This window comes from Hydra vulgaris, chromosome 05 (genome assembly GCF_038396675.1).
Source record: "Hydra vulgaris chromosome 05, alternate assembly HydraT2T_AEP".
NCBI classification, from domain to species: Eukaryota; Metazoa; Cnidaria; class Hydrozoa; order Anthoathecata; family Hydridae; genus Hydra; species Hydra vulgaris.
This window is the reverse complement of record NC_088924.1, coordinates 26,705,001-26,723,814: the sequence shown is the minus strand read 5'-3', so window position 1 is coordinate 26,723,814 and position 18,814 is coordinate 26,705,001. Positions and strand designations below refer to the sequence as shown.

Below are 18,814 nucleotides of genomic sequence, written 5' to 3'. Positions count from 1 at the left end.
TTACTAGATTCATGATTTAGCCTTCACTACCTACTCTATACATTTGAATGTATGCAGCAGGTAGTACAGGCTAAATCATGAAATAAGTGTAGTATACCAAGGAATACACTATTGCTACTTATTTTGATTAGTTCATCATAAGAAAGTTATTATGGACATGTTCTTTTATTAATCATGACTTATATGCAGTAAATTTAAAAAAGCTCTTACATAACTGCAAGAGTTGGCATAAGTAATTAACCTCGAATAAACGCAACTAAACTAATGAATTTACTTATAACCTATTAAACAAACTTCATTATAAAATTATAAAAAAACGAACTCAAATAAACTATTGGGCTGGTTCTTTTAAAAAACAAGACATCTACATAGTATATTGTATATTGTATACAGGGCCGTCCCAAGAGGGGCGTAGGGGTGTCTAGCCTCGTAGGAAATTGATTAATTGGCAAATTTGGACATTGGAGTCAACAAAATTGTATTTTTAGTTGGTAGTTGACAATGCCAACGAGGAATTTTTTTTTTTTAAAAGATCTTAGTTAGCAAAAAAAATAATTTATAGTTTTTACTCGGCAAAAAACAGATATGTCACCCCCTACCTCCTTTAAGGTCTCTTTGGGACGGCTCTAATTGTATAAAATACAAAATGACGTGCAATTTTTTTTCTTGTTTTAACTAGTTTTTTATCTTGATATGTCAGTATATTATAAGATTAGGAAGAAAACATCCATATTCTTTATATATTCTTTGTCTGATCTCTATAAAACAGAGCTTTCTAATAAAATTTTATAAAACTTTTTATGATAGAACTTTCTATAAAACTTTAAATCTCTATAAGCTTTCTAATTTATATTCTCATCTCACTTATCTTTTTCTTTTTTTTTTTTCACGTTTTGTTTACATTTGACAAAATATATATAAATTACTTATTTTTCAAATACAAACAAGGCTTCTAAAAGAAGATCACAATGATCTTATCTTTGGAAGTCTTTTACAAAAGACAGTACGTAAAATATTATAAAAACGCCTTTTTACAATAAGAGTACGTAAAAAATAACATAAAAACAATAAATCGTACTTAGATAAATGAAAATAAATTTTAAACAAGTATAAAACAACAATTGAACATACATGACAATAAAAATTATTTTTTATCACAAGATAAAAAAAATTCTCTATTGAAAAAGATATTTTCAATAGAGAGAATGAGATCTTTTAATTTATTTTTAGAGACAGGATAAGTTAGGGGTAAGCCGAAGTTAGGCAAAATAATTTTGTTCCAGAGATGAGCTGCACTATAAGTAATACAGAATTGATTGAATTTTGTTCGACAGAGTGATTCATTTAAATAATTATTATTCCTCATGTTAAACTCGCTTAAGAGTTTCAAAATAAAAAGGTCTTTAAAAGTTAAAGGAGATAAATCATACTTCCACATATAAACGAAAGATAAATTTTTATGTACGTTTAGTTTATATATATCGAGAATTTTCATTTGATTAAAAAATATTGAGGAATGTGCTAACCGATCCGCAGAATTAATTAAACGGATTGCATGTTTCAAAAGGCGATAGAGACATTGTAATTTGCTTTGATCAGTGCTACCCCAGACAATAACTCCATAGCTTGTATAACTATAAATAAAAGAGTAATAAATTTTAGTTAAATTTTTTTTATCTAAATGAGTACGCGCCTTATATAAAATTCTGATACTTTTTAAAACTTTCGAGCAGACATAGTTAATATGATGTTTCCATGTGATGTTCTCGTCAATGGAAACCCCCAGGTATTTAGTTACAGAATCTCTTTTTATTTCAATATGGTCAATAAGAATTTTTAGTAGATTAGGGGGTAGAGAACGTTTTTTGGAGAGCGGGTGGAAAAAAAGCCATTTAGTTTTATTACATTTAATGTTAACTTGTTACTTTTAAACCATTTAGATTTGTTTTGAAGTTCTTTATTCATAATGGAGAACAGTAGATAGATGTCACTGTTAGAGAGAAGTAAGTTTATCATCAGAAAACATAATACTTAGAAGATTTGATGCCTTATGCAAGTCGTTGATATATATTAAAAAACAAAAGAGGACCTAAGATGGAACCTTGCGGAACACCACAGGAAACATTTAAAAACTGTTTATGATTAAGTTCATTACAAGAAACAAATTGTTTTCTGTTAGATAAATAAATTTGAAACCATTTAATTACTCTTTCATTTATTCCGTAATAATTAAGTTTATAAACCAAAATATCATAATCGGCAGTATCACATGTTTTTGAAAGATCGATAAAAATTCCTAATGTGAATTGAGATTTTTTAAAAGAATTGGAAATTTCACGTACCAACTGAATAATTACATGCTCAGTTGAGTTATTCTTTTTAAAGCCAAACTGATTGTTGTAATGTAAATTATTTAAACTAAAATAATTAAATACTCTATTGAACATGATTCTTTCTAGTATTTTTGAAAATATAGATAAGATAGATATAGGCCGGTAATTATGTCAGATTTGTCACCACCTTTGAATAGTGGAATAACTTCAGGAAAGACTCCTTGTTTGATTGATGATTTAAAAATTTTAAAAATAATATATTTTATTTGTTCATAGCAATCTAAAATTATGTTAACATTGATTTCATCCGGTCCAACTGCTTAATTTTTTTTTTTTTAGTGTTTTGAAGGCTTTTTCGAACTCATCAAATAGTAACTCTTTAGACAACTCATCCTAGTGAATGCAATTATCTATCGGTACTAGGAAATCTTTAAATGAGGCTTCAGTGTTCGGAGTTAATATAGATAGTTTAGGGCCAATTTCAACAAAGAATTTATTAAATTCGTGAGCTATTATTTGAGAATTATGTATATTACTATTATCCACTTTGATCATGTGTGGCAGGGAACCTAAGCATGGCTTTGATTGAACGATAATTTCTTTTATTATTTCCCAGGAGCGTTTACAATTATTTTTTGCTTTATTGAGAGTTTTAGAATGGTAATGTTTTTTTAAGTTTTTTCGAACTTTTTCAAAAAGGTTTTTGTAATCTTTGTATATTTTCTCATAGGCGTTTTTCTCATTAGTCATAATTTTAGAGTTGAAGTTAATGGTAAAAAAGTTAGGTAAATGGTCAGATATGTCTGTTTTTAAGATGCTTTTATTTAAGTCACTGTTAAAAATATCAGCTGTTAGAATGTTATCATTTAGAGTATCTGGTTTTGGAGTTACTCCGGTAGGGCAATTTATTAAAGAAATGACTCCCATTTCGAAAATAGAATCATAAAAATTTTTAACTTTAATGCCCGTAGAGTAATGGAAGCAATTCATATTAAAATCTCCAACAATAAAATTCTTTTTTTTTTCAAGGATGCCTTTTTTGAAAAGGTTTTCTTTAAAATACATGCTCATGTTCTCGGCCACACCGTTCGGAGGCCTATAGCAACAGCTCAGTAAAATATTTTTTGATCGATTGTTTAGAATTTCAATCGTTAAAATTTCTTTGTCGCCGTCAGAAACACTTATCTTTTATATTCTCATCTCACTTATCTATTATATCCTCATCTCACTTATCTATTAATTTCTCATCTCACTTATCTATTATATCCTCATCTCACTAATTTGTTATATTCTCATCTCACTATAGTAATATAAACCACGTAATATTCTGAATTTTTCTTATTTTCCCCCAACTATTAACAACGTGATTCACTTATGTTAATGATACATTAGAAACTTATCATTCAATTTCCATGCTACACAATTTGCATGTTATGCTTTAAAATTATCAAATTCCAAAAAAAAAAAAATCATTGTCTTAAAAATAAGGGGGAGGGGTGTGAGAGAGAGAGGGTCAAAAAATCTTTGGTAAAGGTGGCAGGGCTAGAAAAAATCTAATTCTTTTAAAATCTATAATTATTTCCTAAAAAATTTTAAAAATTTTGAATTTATATTAGAAATCGACCCATTCTTATTTTAAAAAGAAGCCGAAAAATGAGAAAACGAATCACAATAAATTTTTGTAGGTTTGCTATTTTACAATAGATAATTCATTTGAACTAAAATGACATATGAAATCTTAATAGAATAAAAAATATGCATAATTTATTACTGATGTACTAAAAAAATACGAAATTGAGAATAAAAAACAGTTTTGCAATAAATGCATTTATTTATTATAAGATTTTAGTTTAAATGAATTTATATGTATACTAAAAATACTATGAAAGTTTCAAGTAAATTAAACTTTTCTAACCTGAGATATTTTATTTTAAATTTACAAAATCTTGCAAAAAATCAGAGTTTAATGTTTTATTGCAAAAAAAAGTTGTAATATATTTAGAAATATATATACATTAAAACCCTCCTGATACATAAAATGGTGTTTTATTTTGACTGTGTTTATCAGCATTTTTTTTTCTTTTTTTTATCTATAGTCCGAATAAAAGTAAAACATTTTATCATCTTCAGTACCCTCATTATAGTGTAAAATTGCTGATTCGAAGGTTTGTTTACAAACAAATACGTTTTTAGGGCAACGAGGTCAAACCAATGCATTGAGTTTTTAATTTTTATTTTGGGTCTGCCCATGTACACATTTTAATAATAATTCTTCATTTGATAGATCCGGTTTTAAAAGGTTACTAATCCATAATGGTAAATTTATATGTTCTTTAAACTTTAAAGTTTCATGAAATTTGTAATATTGACACCAATTAAAATGATACCAACCCTATCAGAAATAATAGACAAAATGTTTTATCAAACATTGAAAAAATTTGGGTAAAGTTGTCTGTTCTAGTGTTATCACATACGCCGGAAACTAATCAAAGCTTACCACGATCAATATAGGTAACTGACTTTTAAAGTACAAAGCAAAACCTCAACGCTTTTTTTTTTTTTTTTTTTTTTTTTTTTTTTTTTTTTAAATTATATTTAGGTGCCCCAAGAAGTCCTAACGGTAGCACTGCATTTAACCAGGAAGTTCACGCCTCCTTCCTTACCGTGACGCGAAAATATGTCCAGAGCTCGTTTCGAACCTGGAACTCCTGCTTATAAAGCAAGCGTTCTAACCACTGCGCCACGACCGCACTTTAAACAATTAAAATTTTTAAACAAATTAAAACTTTTCGACATTACAGCATGCAAGAGCACTTCGGAAGATAGCAACTGTTGCAGGGCTGACAACACCGGGAGGGGGGCCAGGGTGCACTTGCCCCCACCGCCACACTTTTGTGCCCCTCCACTTCTAAACCCAAATCGTTGGCTATGTGTTGTAAAGTAGAGGGGGTCTAAAATTCTATAATTTTATTTAACCAGTCATTCTTCATTATTTTTTTTCTAGAAAAGTTCAAAAAACAATTCAGTTTTTTTTATTTTCCGTGATTGACTTTTTATTTCTATATTTAACGTTTAAAGATATTAAAAAACTTAAATATTACATCTTTGCAGCGTAATCTTTGCGTGTAAAGTTACGCAACTTTATGTAAAAGTTTATACCGTTTTTACAAAAATAAGTCTTAGCAAGTGCAAAAATTTGCTTTTGAATTAAGGTGGATCCATGGTAAAAAAACCAAAATATTTTTAATACTGTTTTTTTAAAAAATAAAATATGAACAATAAATATAACTGTAAAAAAAAACCTTTTTTTTTAAAAAAAAACAATTTTAAACTGCTAAATCTGCAAAAAATACACGAAAAGTGAGTTATGTAAAACAACTGCTGCTACAAAAATGCTCGTGCTATCAAGCTACAAATTTTATAAATTAGAGACAACACATTGATAAAGTGCCTGAAGCAGGATTATTTCATAATTTTATTTTGTTTCATAATGGCAGCTATATAAGTGAATAATCCAAAAATTTGACCAAAAGTTGACAGAGAAATACAGATTTTTCGATAAAAAAAAATATTTTGGTTGAAGATCCTGCTTCAGGAACTACTTTAAAGTATTATAAACAACTCCTGAAACTATGAGCGGATTTTAAGATATCGTTGTTCTTAGATTACAACATTCGAAAAAATAAACAATGAAGAAAAATGCAAAAGAAATTAATAATAAGGTAAAGATGTTCATTGAGCAATCTACAAGCAAAACAGTAGAAAAACATAAAGACATAAAAAACTTATATGACATAAAAAGTAGAAACTGACAACCAGTTGTGGTTGCTATGCTATGGACAATTGTTAACAAAAGTTGACAACTTTATTGTTTTAAACAGACTTTAATGTAAACAATGATTAAAAATCACTTTATTCTGAAAGATAGGTAGCTTTTCTTATAAAAACTTTAATTTAAAAAAAAATCATTTTTTTGCATTTTTTTTTACCATGGATCCACCTTAATTCGATAAATTATACTTTGCTTTTAATTTTGTAAACTAAATTTAGATACCGAATGAAATGAAAAATATTGTAACAAAAAGTAACAAACTTGTAAATAAATAAATCATAAACTAATAAACAAATAAATCAAAATTAATAAAATTCTTTATAAATCTTAATAAATCTCCCAGTAGTTGACGAATTTTATCATACAAAGTTGCCTTTACTCAGGTCCTGAGTAACTCTATATTATACGTAACCCTATATTATACGTAACATATATTATACGTAACATATATTATACGTAACATATATTATATGTAACATATATTATACATAACCCTACATTATATGTAACCCTATATTATACGTAACCCTATATTATACGCAACCCTATATTATACGCAACCCTATATTATACGTAGCCCTATATTATACGTAATCCTATATTATACGTAACATATATTATACGTAACCCTATATTATACGTAACATATGTTATACGTAACATATATTATACGTAACATATATTATAAATAACATATATTATACGTAACCCTATATTATACGTAACCCTATATTATACGTAACCCTATATTATACGAAACCCTATATTATACGTAACCCTTTATTATACGTAACCCTATATTATACGTAACATATATTATACGTAACCCTATATTATACGTAACCCTATATTATACGTAACATATATTTACGTAACATACATTAAATACACAAAAACCGTATATTATTCGTAACATACATTAAATACACAAAAGTAAATAGCAAGATAAACAAAAGCAACAACAACTAAATCGACAGAGAAAAATGCAAAAAAATAAATACATTTAACATTATTTATATATCGTTTATTTGTACATAAATACACGATATATAAACAATGTATTTAAAATTGTTTTTTTTTTCTTTTCTTTCCATAAAAAATTGGTACTATGAAATAATTTTTTTAAATCTACTACTAATATTACTATTATCATTAACTTACCTTTGTTTTAGGTATCTTATTATCTTATTTATAATGATAGTGATTCCATTGTAGTAATAGCTTTATGGTTATTGCTCTAATTTTTGCTAAATGTTATGTTCATTTTAATAATTTCTGTCATAGTTATAAACTTTACTATAATTATTTTTACCAGAGTTTCTATCATTAATTATAATTTTAGTAAAGTTATCATCTTATAATTACTATTTGTAATGTTTTTTTATTTATATTATTATTATTATTATAATCATTATTATTGTTATTTTTATTATGTTATTATTGCAATTAATAATATTATCTTTATTTATTAGTGCTTTTATTTCTTTTTTTTCCTCTTTATTTTATTTTAAATTCTTTCTATGTTATATTTATAGTTTTTTCTGGTATTTTTTTTTTTTTTTATGGTGTCACTCCATTGACTAGTTTTTATCTGTATGAGTGACACCTAATCTTATTTATGTGAGTTTATAAAATATTATTGTAAATTTTCATTTTTTATGGTTAAATAAATGGAATTTAATGGTTAAATAAAAAATTTTAGTACTTTTTTTTTATTTCCCATATTCGAAGTTTTTTTTCTTTTAACTTTGTTTTTATTTAATTTTTTTTTTTTTGTCTTTGTTTTTTTCTTGTTTTGTTTTTTGTTTATTTAAAGCCTTTATAATTGTTTTAGCACTAAATTTTTTAAAACTTTTATTATTAAAATGTTTTTGATTTTTTTTTCTTCATAAAACTTTTTATGAAGAAAAAAAAACAAACACTTTCTCCAATGTCTTTGCAAAGCGAATCGTTATCTTATAAGATTATTAGATAAAGAACGAAGATTAATTCATTTTGTTCAAGGCCTTATCGAGTTTTCAGGGTGAGGTACGGGCCTGGTTGGTTACGCATACCCCATATTCTCCATCCTGGATCCGCCACTGTTATAGACCCATCGTTCACAAATTACTTAACTTTTTAATCAGTAAATAGCGCATATTTATCTGCTTCTTTAAAATATCAAAACTCCAAAATAATCAAACCATTGCAGTGCGCATAATATTTCGAATCTTGCACTGATAACCTTTCGTTTAAAGAAAACAAATTGAGTTTAATTAGTTTAAATCGAAAGTGAAGATGGGTAATATTTCGTGGATTTTAGTTCTTTTTATATATTTTTCTATGAAAAATAATAATTTTATATTTCGTATGATTTAATTATATTTATCAATTTATTATTAGTACATAAGTTGGAAAGAAGTCATAAAAAAAAATCACAATAAACAACAAATGTAAAATTGCATTTTTATATAACATTTTCTAATGAAACTAATTTTTTTAGCCAAAATTTTGGTTTTGGTTTTGGTAAAATGTTTGCAAAGTAGTCGGTTTTTATTTTAATTTCATACTTTTGTTGTTGTTGTTGTTGTTGTTGTTGTTGTTGAAAGTTACACCATTATATAAGAAAACTGATGTCCCTGTACATTGTACTATTTTTTAAGTGACGTCAAATTGTTTAAGTTTTGAAAAAATTAAAGCTTTTAAAGTTTTAGTTTTCGGAAAACTATTTAAATGTTTGACATGAAAATAATAAAACTTTTGCATTCTTCAAAAGGAACGTACTCTTTAGTCAAAGAAAAGTCTTTTTTATCAAAATTCATTCGGTTAAAAAAGAAATATTATGATTTAGAATCTTTTAAGGAAATTCCAACACTTCTGAGCGAAGAAAAATACTCGTACGAAAATATTAAATTGGTTTCTTGCAGACTCATCAGTGAAAATATTTCAACGAAAGATCATTTAAAAACAAATCAAAAAGATGATGACCAAGATGTCCTGAATGAGGGAAAACATCAGTTTTTAAAAAAAACTCAAGTAAAAATAGTTATGGGGAGTAATTTCAATAAATCGCTCAAGGAATATACTTTCCCGAGGTTATTCAGGTATTTTATGTCTTATTTATCAAATTATACATAAAAATTAAATACTTTCTCTGAAAGACGGTCATTCAAAAAAAAGTCAAAGGTTTATAATATTTTAAATACATTTAAAAATATAAATTAAATTAGGAGTTTTAAACTGCATAAGAAATAAAATTATTTTATACGATTGTAATAGATATTTTAGACCATAATAATAATTTATGATGTTATTATTGTTTCAAAAGTTTATTTCCGATTGATGCCTAATTTTATCAGTTTAATAAAAAAGTTTAATTCAGAAATCAAAATTTGTTAAGATATTTGTTAAAAAAAATTTAATATATAATGCTTTATTTATAGTTTATTACAATTTGGTGCATCATCGGGCTGTACAATATTTGAAAAAACCAACATCGATAATTTTCATAGTTATGGAAAAACGTTGTTATTCAAGGTATAATATTATGCTTTACAGCAATTTTCAAATGATGCATCACATATAGGGGATGGTTGCGTATCTTGAGCATGTTAACAGTGTATTGTTTTTTTGCAGCCGAAATATTATAATATTTATATTTATTTTAGCAGATTATCGTAATTTAATCTTTTCTCTTAAAGAATATAGATGAATAGTTCATTTAAAAAAAAATGTTTATACCAAAAACTGCGTTATTTTCAACACACCCAATCATCTCATCTTAGGAAACCAGTTTCTGAAGATGAGCTTTTTTAATGGAACTCAAAAAAGCTCAAAATAACAAAAAAATAATAAAAAAAATAAAAATAAAATAAAATTGTATTTTTAAGGGCTTAAGTAACTAAAGTAAAAAGTAATCTCAACCATAAAAAAAACAATATACCTTTCCTATCTCTAAAAAAGTTTGCAATATTATTTTTTGAAAAAACTTTCGCTTTTGAAATACCAAAATAAAGCTCCGTGGTGAATAACTTTAAAAAAACGCAGTTTTCTTAATAAAAAGCCGCATCTTATCTTGAGCCTCTAAAAACGTGTCATCTTAAGCAACTTCACCGAGTACTATCATAATTTAAAATAGCATGACAACAGCTTATGTATTATATCCTATAACCCATGGAATTAGCAGTAGATAAGCAAAAAATCAGCGAAGCACAATCAGTGTCTGTCTGATAGGTCATCGCCATCATACTTTCTGATCGTCAGTATTGTAAATTAAAACTAATGATTAAAAGCCATTGATTAAAATGACACATACCTTTTAATAGCACATCCCAGTGGGCACGGGACCTAAAAAAGGCGTCTTTTGATTGTTCAAAAGACGTCCAAAACGTACAAAAGACTTTTAAAAAACATCTTTTTTAAGCTCCGTGCCCACTGGTATTATGTATGCAAAACTTGAAATTACAGTAGGAAACTAGTTACCAAATAGGAATTTATATTAAATGTTAAGTGCCCCATGGATATTTTTCCAGAGTTACTGACTAAGTCATTGGATCAAGTCTAGTTTCCGACTGAGACACATTTCAATTTAAACGGGATTTTAAATAAAAATGTAGACAACGAAGTCAAAAGCCTAAATCTTTTTTCCCAAATGTAAATATATTTTCAAAACTAATTCAAGGGCACACCGGTCAGTCCTCCACTACTTTTTGTTGATTTTAATTTTTTCCATGTTATTTAATAAATTTTTAGAATTTGTTTAATTAAATTTGTAAATATTTTAGGCTATTGAAATTCAAGCATTACAATGCGTAAAAGTTTTGATGAAGAACACCTACATCAAAAACAATATAATTCGGGCTGCATTCGGTTATATTATGCAGAAGTACGGCGATCAAGAAATAGAGGTAATAAAAAGTATGTATGATCGTTTAAAAAAAAATTCACAGAAAGCAGAGACTTTAAATTATTTGCATAAGTTATGTTATGCAAGAGAAGATGTCACCGTGATCAAAGTAGCAAAAATGCTGCTCGAAAACGAAGATATAAATAGTACAGATTTACATGAAAGGTAATATCTTTAGAAACTATAATAAAATATTTTTATCGGATTTGTACCTCTAGTTGTGTTTGATTTCTTATGAAAACCATCTACGTCATAACAATTTAAAATGATTTAAAATATAAATTTTCAGAACACCTCTGATGCTCGCTGTGCTGACAAAAAACAGGATTTGGTTGAAGTTTTGCTTAAAAATAAAGCAGATGTAACGCTTTTTGACGTCAATTTTAAAATGGCAATCAATTATTGTAAAGAAAATACAAAGCAAGTTTTATAACCCTTAAATTTTTTATTTTTAAAATTTACGACTTTCACATGATTCTAAAAGAAGTAGTTTTATGATCACACTTTTTATTAAATTAATATTATTAAAAAAATGATTTTTCTGTGTATTTTATGCTTTTCATTTTGTTTATAGGGAGTACAGATTAATTAGTGATGCTTTAATTATGGCTAATGGACGACGGTAAACATATATATTTATACTATATATTTTTTCTAGTTTTTCATATTATATTATAATTTTTTTTATTATTTTTTTTATATTATTTTTATTAATGAACAAGCACATTTTTTTTTTTTTTTTTTCACTGCTTTTGCATTTAGAAAAATTAAATCTTGTGTAATTTTGTTTCTAATTAAAGTTTTTTTTTTTTTAGTTTGGGCTTCGACGTCTCAACATTAACCCCACTAGAGCCATTTACTTATTTCTAATATATTTCATTGTAACTTATGTATTGAGTTAAATATATCATATTTTGTATTTTGTCTTTTTTTATTCTACTTTAGGTTTATTGTATATAAGCTATGTTATTTGTTTTTTTACTCAAAAAACATTTGTTAAAATCACGTAAAAAATAAAAGTTATGACTGTAAGGTGTTTGTTTTACCTATGTATCGAACCTCTTTGTGTTTGCATTACATCTCAAGCGTATTTTATTTCAATGGTATAATAATGGTATATTGCATCATAAAAGCATAAATTACAGTTTGTTTTTTTCATGTTAATTGATCTCTCCAAGGCCGAAAAGGCCACTACAGGCACGGAAGCTACTTTAGTAGTGGTTACAACCCTCTCTTTCAATTCTATAACTCCGAAACACGAACCTTTTAAATAAGGCCGCTGCATGGAGAAATAAGTTGAGCGTGGTACTACCGGGAACGGGGTGAAGATCAAACTCGGCACCTTTCCCTTTTGAGGCAAGCGCTACCAGTTCACCACTACCGCATAGACTATTACTACGCAGAGATTATTTGTACACAGCTTCTTTTTCTTCTACTTGTTGTTCGTGTTTTTGAATTGGGCTGTTTAAACGAATCGGGCTGGCTCTTTCAGCTGGGCTGTCTCACCTCGGTGAGATGAATATTGTTATTGGGTTTATATAAATTTTTTCTAGCCCGTTAAACCGGGATGAAATATTTGTTTATACCACGTGCCCATTTAATAAAATTAAAAGCTGAAAAATGGATTCCTTACCATTACATAAACACATTATTACCTTTACAAATAATAATGATCAATATGCAAGCTATTAATATTCAATATCATCTATTACAATTTTAAAAGGCTATTAAAATGAAAAGGGATTTTAATCAGTAAATAATTCTTGATTTATTGAGTTCTAGAGGTCGTATATTAAGAAGATTGAAATTAGCTAAAAAAAAAATAGGAAAAAACGAAGCTGCTGGTTCTATTTTGGGCGCACAGATTTGTTGTGGCCAAATCTCATATTAAACATTTCACCTAAAGAATATTGAAAAAAAAACTTTTGATTATATAAAACTTCCTATTTTGAACTTGTCTCTTAAACCTTATCTCGAGATTCTTACTCACCAAGTAGTGTTCTCCCTTCTTAAACCTTATCTTTAGATTCTTACTCACCAAATAAAAGAGCAATCACATAAATAAAAGATAAAAAAGTTCCTATAACGCTATTTAAAAGACAGTGGTACATTGAACATGACAGCAAACACGTTTGGAATTGCAGTTTTTACTACTTCAGCAGTCATTTTTGAAGTTTTTAATGCTATAGTAAAGTATATAGGACCAAGGTTTGCTCATTTACCAAAAAATAAACTGTGAATGAGAGAAAAATATCTGAGCTTAAGAATATAAATCAAGGAGGGAAGCTGGAGATAAGTTGGTTTTACATTTAAACATAAAACAAAGAACATTAAAAACATTAAATTGATATATATTAAGAGTATTCATGCTAAATAAGAGAGGCTTTGAGTAAGACGATTTATAAAAATTTATAAGACGTGCAATATGTTTCTGTTGACAATAAAGAGGCTTAAGTTTATTCTTATGGGTACTTCCCCACACAATATTATCATAATTAATATGACTGTGTGTAAAAGAGTAATATAGTTGAGTTAATAAATGTTTATTTAAAACGTATATAATTATATAAAACTTCAATACTAGGATTGATTGATCCTCGTAGAAATAGTTCGCATATACGCATAAAAAAAACTTGGATGATTGTATCCCCAGCCAACATTGACAGACGGGCACCGTATGGTTTTTGTCTGGGCGGGAATGGGATTTTAACTGGTAAGTGTTTTGGTTTCCGGACGGGCAACATATAGTTATAAAATAAAGCAAATTTGCTTGATTGGGTTTTATCTGGTTTTTATCAGGGCCGAAGGATCTGGGTATTTGACGGGTTTCCTATAAGGTTCCCAAAAGGTTTAAACTGATAATTAGAAAAATCATAACAAAACTTACTCGATGAATGCCATTTATAATTCGTATTGTGCGTGAAACTCGTATTGTGCGTTAATTTTACGCATTATATTTTTTGTATACATTATACTTTACATTGTAATTGAAAAGAAAATTTTTTTTCGATGTGTTTTTTCACTGTGAAACTCCATTGAAAAGACGTGGTTTTAAAATTTCATTTATTACCATTATAAAAGAATTTTTATATAATTTTTAAAAACAAATTTACAAAGATTAACATATATGTTTAACATATGTTCCAGTAACTATTAAACATGAAGTAACTATTCCATTGAGACACTGTTTGCATTTTTAAAATGATCAAAATATAAAGTTTTGTTTCTGCTAGTGATGGTAATAACTGCTTTAATCAAAACTTTAGTTTAGACAGAAACATTTAAAAAGAACAAATAGGCGAATGTTGTGATGAATAGGTTATATTTAGGGAATTTAAAGCTTTTAAATCGTTTTTACAGATCCACTCTTTTCCATTGATTTTTCTATATTTTATGCAAGCAAAATGACTGATGTTAACGAGCTTTACCCACCCTGAGATATAATTATTAGGTGTTAACATATAAATGCAAAAAATGGCTATATTGTTATGCATCTACCTCATTTTTTAATCATTGATATTTTTTGACTTTGATTAAAAATTGTGCGTGAGACAGACGTAGTTTTGTGGAGTTTCTTTTTAGAAAAATATATACACATAGATACTTTTTGGAAAGAAGAAAAGCTAATCTTGATTTTTTAAATACTTTTATGCATGGTTACTAACTTTTTAATGGGATATTTTGCTCCTGAATATTAGGTTGATGTTCTCTCATGAATTTGTGGTCAAAGAAATGTAGAGTCCGCCTTTTTTATTATTAAAATAGTTTGCTTCATGCATTTTCTATGCACATGCCAAATTTCAATGAAAAATAACTATAAGCAATTAGTTTAATTAGTGTTATACCAAGTATACCACTTTTTTCAGGTAGCCTTAGACAAACGGTTTTTTGATGTGGTTCTTTTTAGAAACATATATAAACCTTGACGACTTTTGAAAAAAAGAAAGGTTTGGCTTGATTTTTATATAAATATTGTGTATCGCTACCATACTTTTTTATGGAGTATTTTGCTGAGAATTTTGCATGAAAATTTGGTTGATGTTGTCACTTGGATTTGTGGTCGAAGAAATGTAGAGTCCGCTTTTTTTATTATTAAAATAGTTTGTTATATTTGTTTGATATCTTTTGTTATATTTTAAAAACACGAAGAAGTTTTTTGTTAAGATTAAATTAATGAAGTATGTAATATACTTATTTATATGTGGTTTTTAATAGCCTATTAAACTATTGAATTGATTGTTAATTGTTAGTACCAGTTGACAGTTTTATTAAGATATCACATATAAATAAAAATATTTCATACTTCATTAGTTTAATCTTAACAAAAAACTTCTTCGTGTTTTTAAAATATAACAAAAGATATCATTATTGTCTTTTATTATTTTTGGATTATATACTTCTTTATCTTTATGTTATTGTTTAAATCATTATACAAGCATGTCTAATATTTATTTCTTTTTTAGATCCTACCTGGCTTTTTGTAGATTTTTTGAGATTTCATTAGTATAAATTACATAAATTTTGGGTTTATTCATTAAAAAAACATTAACATAATCACAAAGAGAAAATAGTATACAATAAGTTAATGTTAGTAAACATTTATAATATCTTTCTTATATAGAAACACTTAAAAAACTTAAGTTAAAGTTTTTTACTTATTGTATACTATCTTTATCTGTTTTTATTGTTTACTATTCCTAATGTTATCTTGTTGCTTATAAATATATTATCTTTATATTTTAATAGTTATATTTTCATTGCTTATTTTCATTTTATTAGTATAGTTGTTGCACCTTAAGCAGAACAGCTTTGACGATTGTTACATATGTAACTTACTGTTAATAGTTTCAAATTATTTTTTGCACAACTTTTTTTGTTACTTTTAGTCGAATCTACACAGTCTATCACTGGTAAGTTTGTATCAGTTTGTATATGTTAATGATTTTAGAATATAGAATATTTCAAATGTCAATAAATGTGAAGAGTATTTTGCATACTTATTTACTATTCTTGTTTTAGTTTGTTTAAACTGTTGACTTTGTTAATAGTTATTTGATTTTAAATTAGTTTACCTTATGTTTACAGTTCCTAAAAATTATATTTGCATTATTGATATTGAAATAATAGTTTATTTTTTTACATTATTTATAATGTTATTAATTTCTAATAAATTATTATATATTATTTCTTTGTTTAAGCAAATCGAATTGAAACTTTGATATATGGAGTATCCACCCTAAAGTGCCTCTAAAAAGTCTTTATATATACTTTTTAGAGGCATTTTAGGGTGGGTACTCCAACTTGCATCTTTTAATGTGGTAAGATTTGTTATTTCTCCCTTTTCAAATAAACACAATTAAGAAATTTTTTTTTAATTTTTATTGGCATTTTTTTCAAGTTTGAATAAAAAGGGGTGGGGGTGGGACATTGGGCGTGGCACACGCCCCTCCTCTAGTAAAATAATTTCGAATACATATTTCTCATTTTCAATAAACTCAATTTAAAACCTTTTTTCAAATATCTTATAAATTTTTTTTTTAAGTTGGATAAGACTGGGAGGGGAGGGGGGGTCGTTGGGCACATGTCCCACCTCTAATGTCAATTTATACACCACTTGTATATGATGTAAAATAAGAAAATGTAATTTAAACTTTTTAACACAAAATATAATCAATGTTTTTTAGGTTAAAATATTTATAAAAATGTAACATTTCACTACGAGGGTGTTTAAACGTAACAAAGACATCCACCATTTAATCTAAAATAGACCACTAATATTTGGAAACGGAATGGAAGCAAATCAGATTAACTTTTTATGTATAAAGATAACATACTTTATCAGAAAAACACTCTTTCGTTTGAAAAACTTGTATTTTTTTAAAGTTACGATGACTTTCCGGTACCCCCTCTGGCCCTCTAAACGCCCCTTTTATCTATAGAGTTATGTGAACTTGTAACCTACTCTTACATCTATCTTTTGATACCAAGGTTTTGGCATTTGGATAAGATTTGACAAAGTTATAACAATTTCAGTGGAAAAAAAAAAATTATACATAACTTTTTTTTAAATTGTTCTTTTTTAATAATTTTTTCGCCATTAAAATACTGTACTGAAGGGCTTTCTAATGATATATAGCATTCTAGGATATGCTCAATCTAAAAAAATCAGTCCAGGTACCTAATATCATAATATGCATAATATTATGTATAAGTTATGTTATTTATATATAATTATATATTATTATAAACAATATCATTAATATATTATATGTAATATATATAAAATAATTATGATATATAAAATAATATATATAATTATATATTAATTTTTATATAAGTTATTATTATTAATAATAACTTATACTTAAAATTTACTTATTAAGTAAATTTTAAGTATAAGTTATTATTAATAATAATAACTTATAATTCTTAAAATTTAATCTTATCTTAATAATTATTAAAATTTAAGTTAAGTATTATAAGTATTTACTTGTAAATACTTATAATACTTAACTTATGTTTACAATACTGATAAAATTATTATTAATATGAACTTTTGCATTCAAACTTTAAATATAAAACTTTAACTTGATAACTTTAACATAAATAACGATAACTAAAAAAATTATTATATAGATCATGACCATATGCTTATTTATTATAACTGAGTTATAGTAAGTTGAACACTGTTTTTGTTTTCCATAACTTAATTTTAAAATGTTGGAATAAAAGCATTAAGTTCCAGGTCATAGGTCTTATATGATATGTATCTTATATATATCTTCTATTTTGCAGCATGTTTAAGAATATTTCTGCTTGTTGCACTCTGACTGTTAACAATATTTGCATACTGATATGAGTAAAAGCGACTTCAACAATCAGAATGTGTTTTTGATAAATATTAGTAATGACAGGTTAGTAAATATAATTATAATAATAATTGTTAATAAATTTTATTTATTAGAATTAGTGAGTGACTTATGTATAATAGAATTGCATTAACTTTCTGGGACAAATAAAATGATTGGAGTAAATATTACCTTTGTTAATTACCACAATTAGAGTAATGTAAGAAAATATTATTCTTATCTAAAGAATATTCCGCAAAGTCAATATTTTCTTAAGTATGAAATATTATGAAAAAACACTTATTGAAAAAAAAAAACAAATAAAAATAAAAAAATTAGTATTCAAGTATAAAAAAACACATGTATTATGATAAAGTATATATATCACATTAACTATGTTGTCTGTAAGTTAGGGGTTGCAGCTGATATTTCAGCTTCAGCTTTAAACTCATTAGTTTCAAATTAAAGCTAAAGCTGATCAAGTCAGTTCAATCAGCTTGATAGCTGATAGTAAAAGAGAATAACACTCCATAACTATTTTATATTAAAAAAACATGTAGGAAATTATTCAATGAAAATCTAAAATAGTGGCAAAATTTAAACATACATGTAAAAAAATTTAAATAAAATTTGCAATATATTTTTTTTTATAAATTTTTGATTATCTACATAATTTTTTGGTAGAGTTCAAAATTCCTCCAAAAGATGGTTTTATCTATTAAAATATTGAGTATGAAATCAATCTTGCTGTTATCATATGTGATGCACTAGATAGACCATTTGTTAAGTGTATTAGGGGCACAATGGTTATAACTGATATAAGCGTTGTGTTCAGAAAGGAGAGTGGTGTGCAAGATAATACTCCCACATATTTCATCAATTTTAAGCACTGGTTCAGATTTTTGTCATCAAAAGC

General features: G+C 26.4%; 1 protein-coding gene and 1 long non-coding RNA gene across 4 annotated transcripts in view; both read left to right on the top strand.

The window, feature by feature from the left end:
• Window positions 1-8,381: 8,381 nt before the first annotated feature.
• On the top strand, window positions 8,382-11,969 carry LOC136080736 (uncharacterized). 2 transcript variants are annotated; one of them, XM_065797762.1, is made up of 7 exons: window positions 8,382-8,446; window positions 8,996-9,248; window positions 9,588-9,681; window positions 10,929-11,215; window positions 11,340-11,470; window positions 11,625-11,672; window positions 11,866-11,969. In XM_065797762.1, the coding sequence occupies exons 1-5, from the start codon at window positions 8,443-8,445 to the stop codon at window positions 11,413-11,415; spliced, it is 714 nt and encodes a 237-aa protein (XP_065653834.1). In that variant the 5' UTR covers window positions 8,382-8,442; the 3' UTR covers window positions 11,416-11,470; window positions 11,625-11,672; window positions 11,866-11,969. The 2 variants fall into 2 exon arrangements, with proteins under 2 accessions (XP_065653834.1, XP_065653833.1); XM_065797761.1 differs by lacking the exon at window positions 8,382-8,446 and having other exon boundaries at window positions 8,665-9,248.
• Window positions 11,970-13,868: 1,899 nt separating this feature from the next.
• The window catches only part of LOC136080735 (uncharacterized), an 8,627-nt gene continuing 3,681 nt past the window's right edge, over window positions 13,869-18,814 (top strand). The window contains exons 1-2 of one of the 2 annotated variants that reach the window (XR_010638621.1): window positions 13,869-15,960; window positions 17,846-17,964. This is a non-coding gene — a long non-coding RNA (uncharacterized LOC136080735). Of the gene's footprint in view, window positions 15,961-17,589; window positions 17,965-18,814 lie in introns of those variants that run through there. The other variant, XR_010638620.1, reaches the window with a different exon arrangement.

What these genes read in the sequence shown, in the direction of transcription:
- LOC136080736 (XM_065797761.1), top strand. Translation starts at nt 8,878, where the DNA reads ATGTTTGACATGAAAATAATAAAACTTTTGCATTCTTCAAAAGGAACG. An exon ending in ACTTTCCCGAGGTTATTCAG is followed by an intron (nt 9,249 to 9,587) that starts GTATTTTATGTC and finishes CTTTATTTATAG; the next exon opens with TTTATTACAATTTGGTGCAT. An exon ending in AGTACAGATTTACATGAAAG is followed by an intron (nt 11,216 to 11,339) that starts GTAATATCTTTA and finishes ATAAATTTTCAG; the next exon opens with AACACCTCTGATGCTCGCTG.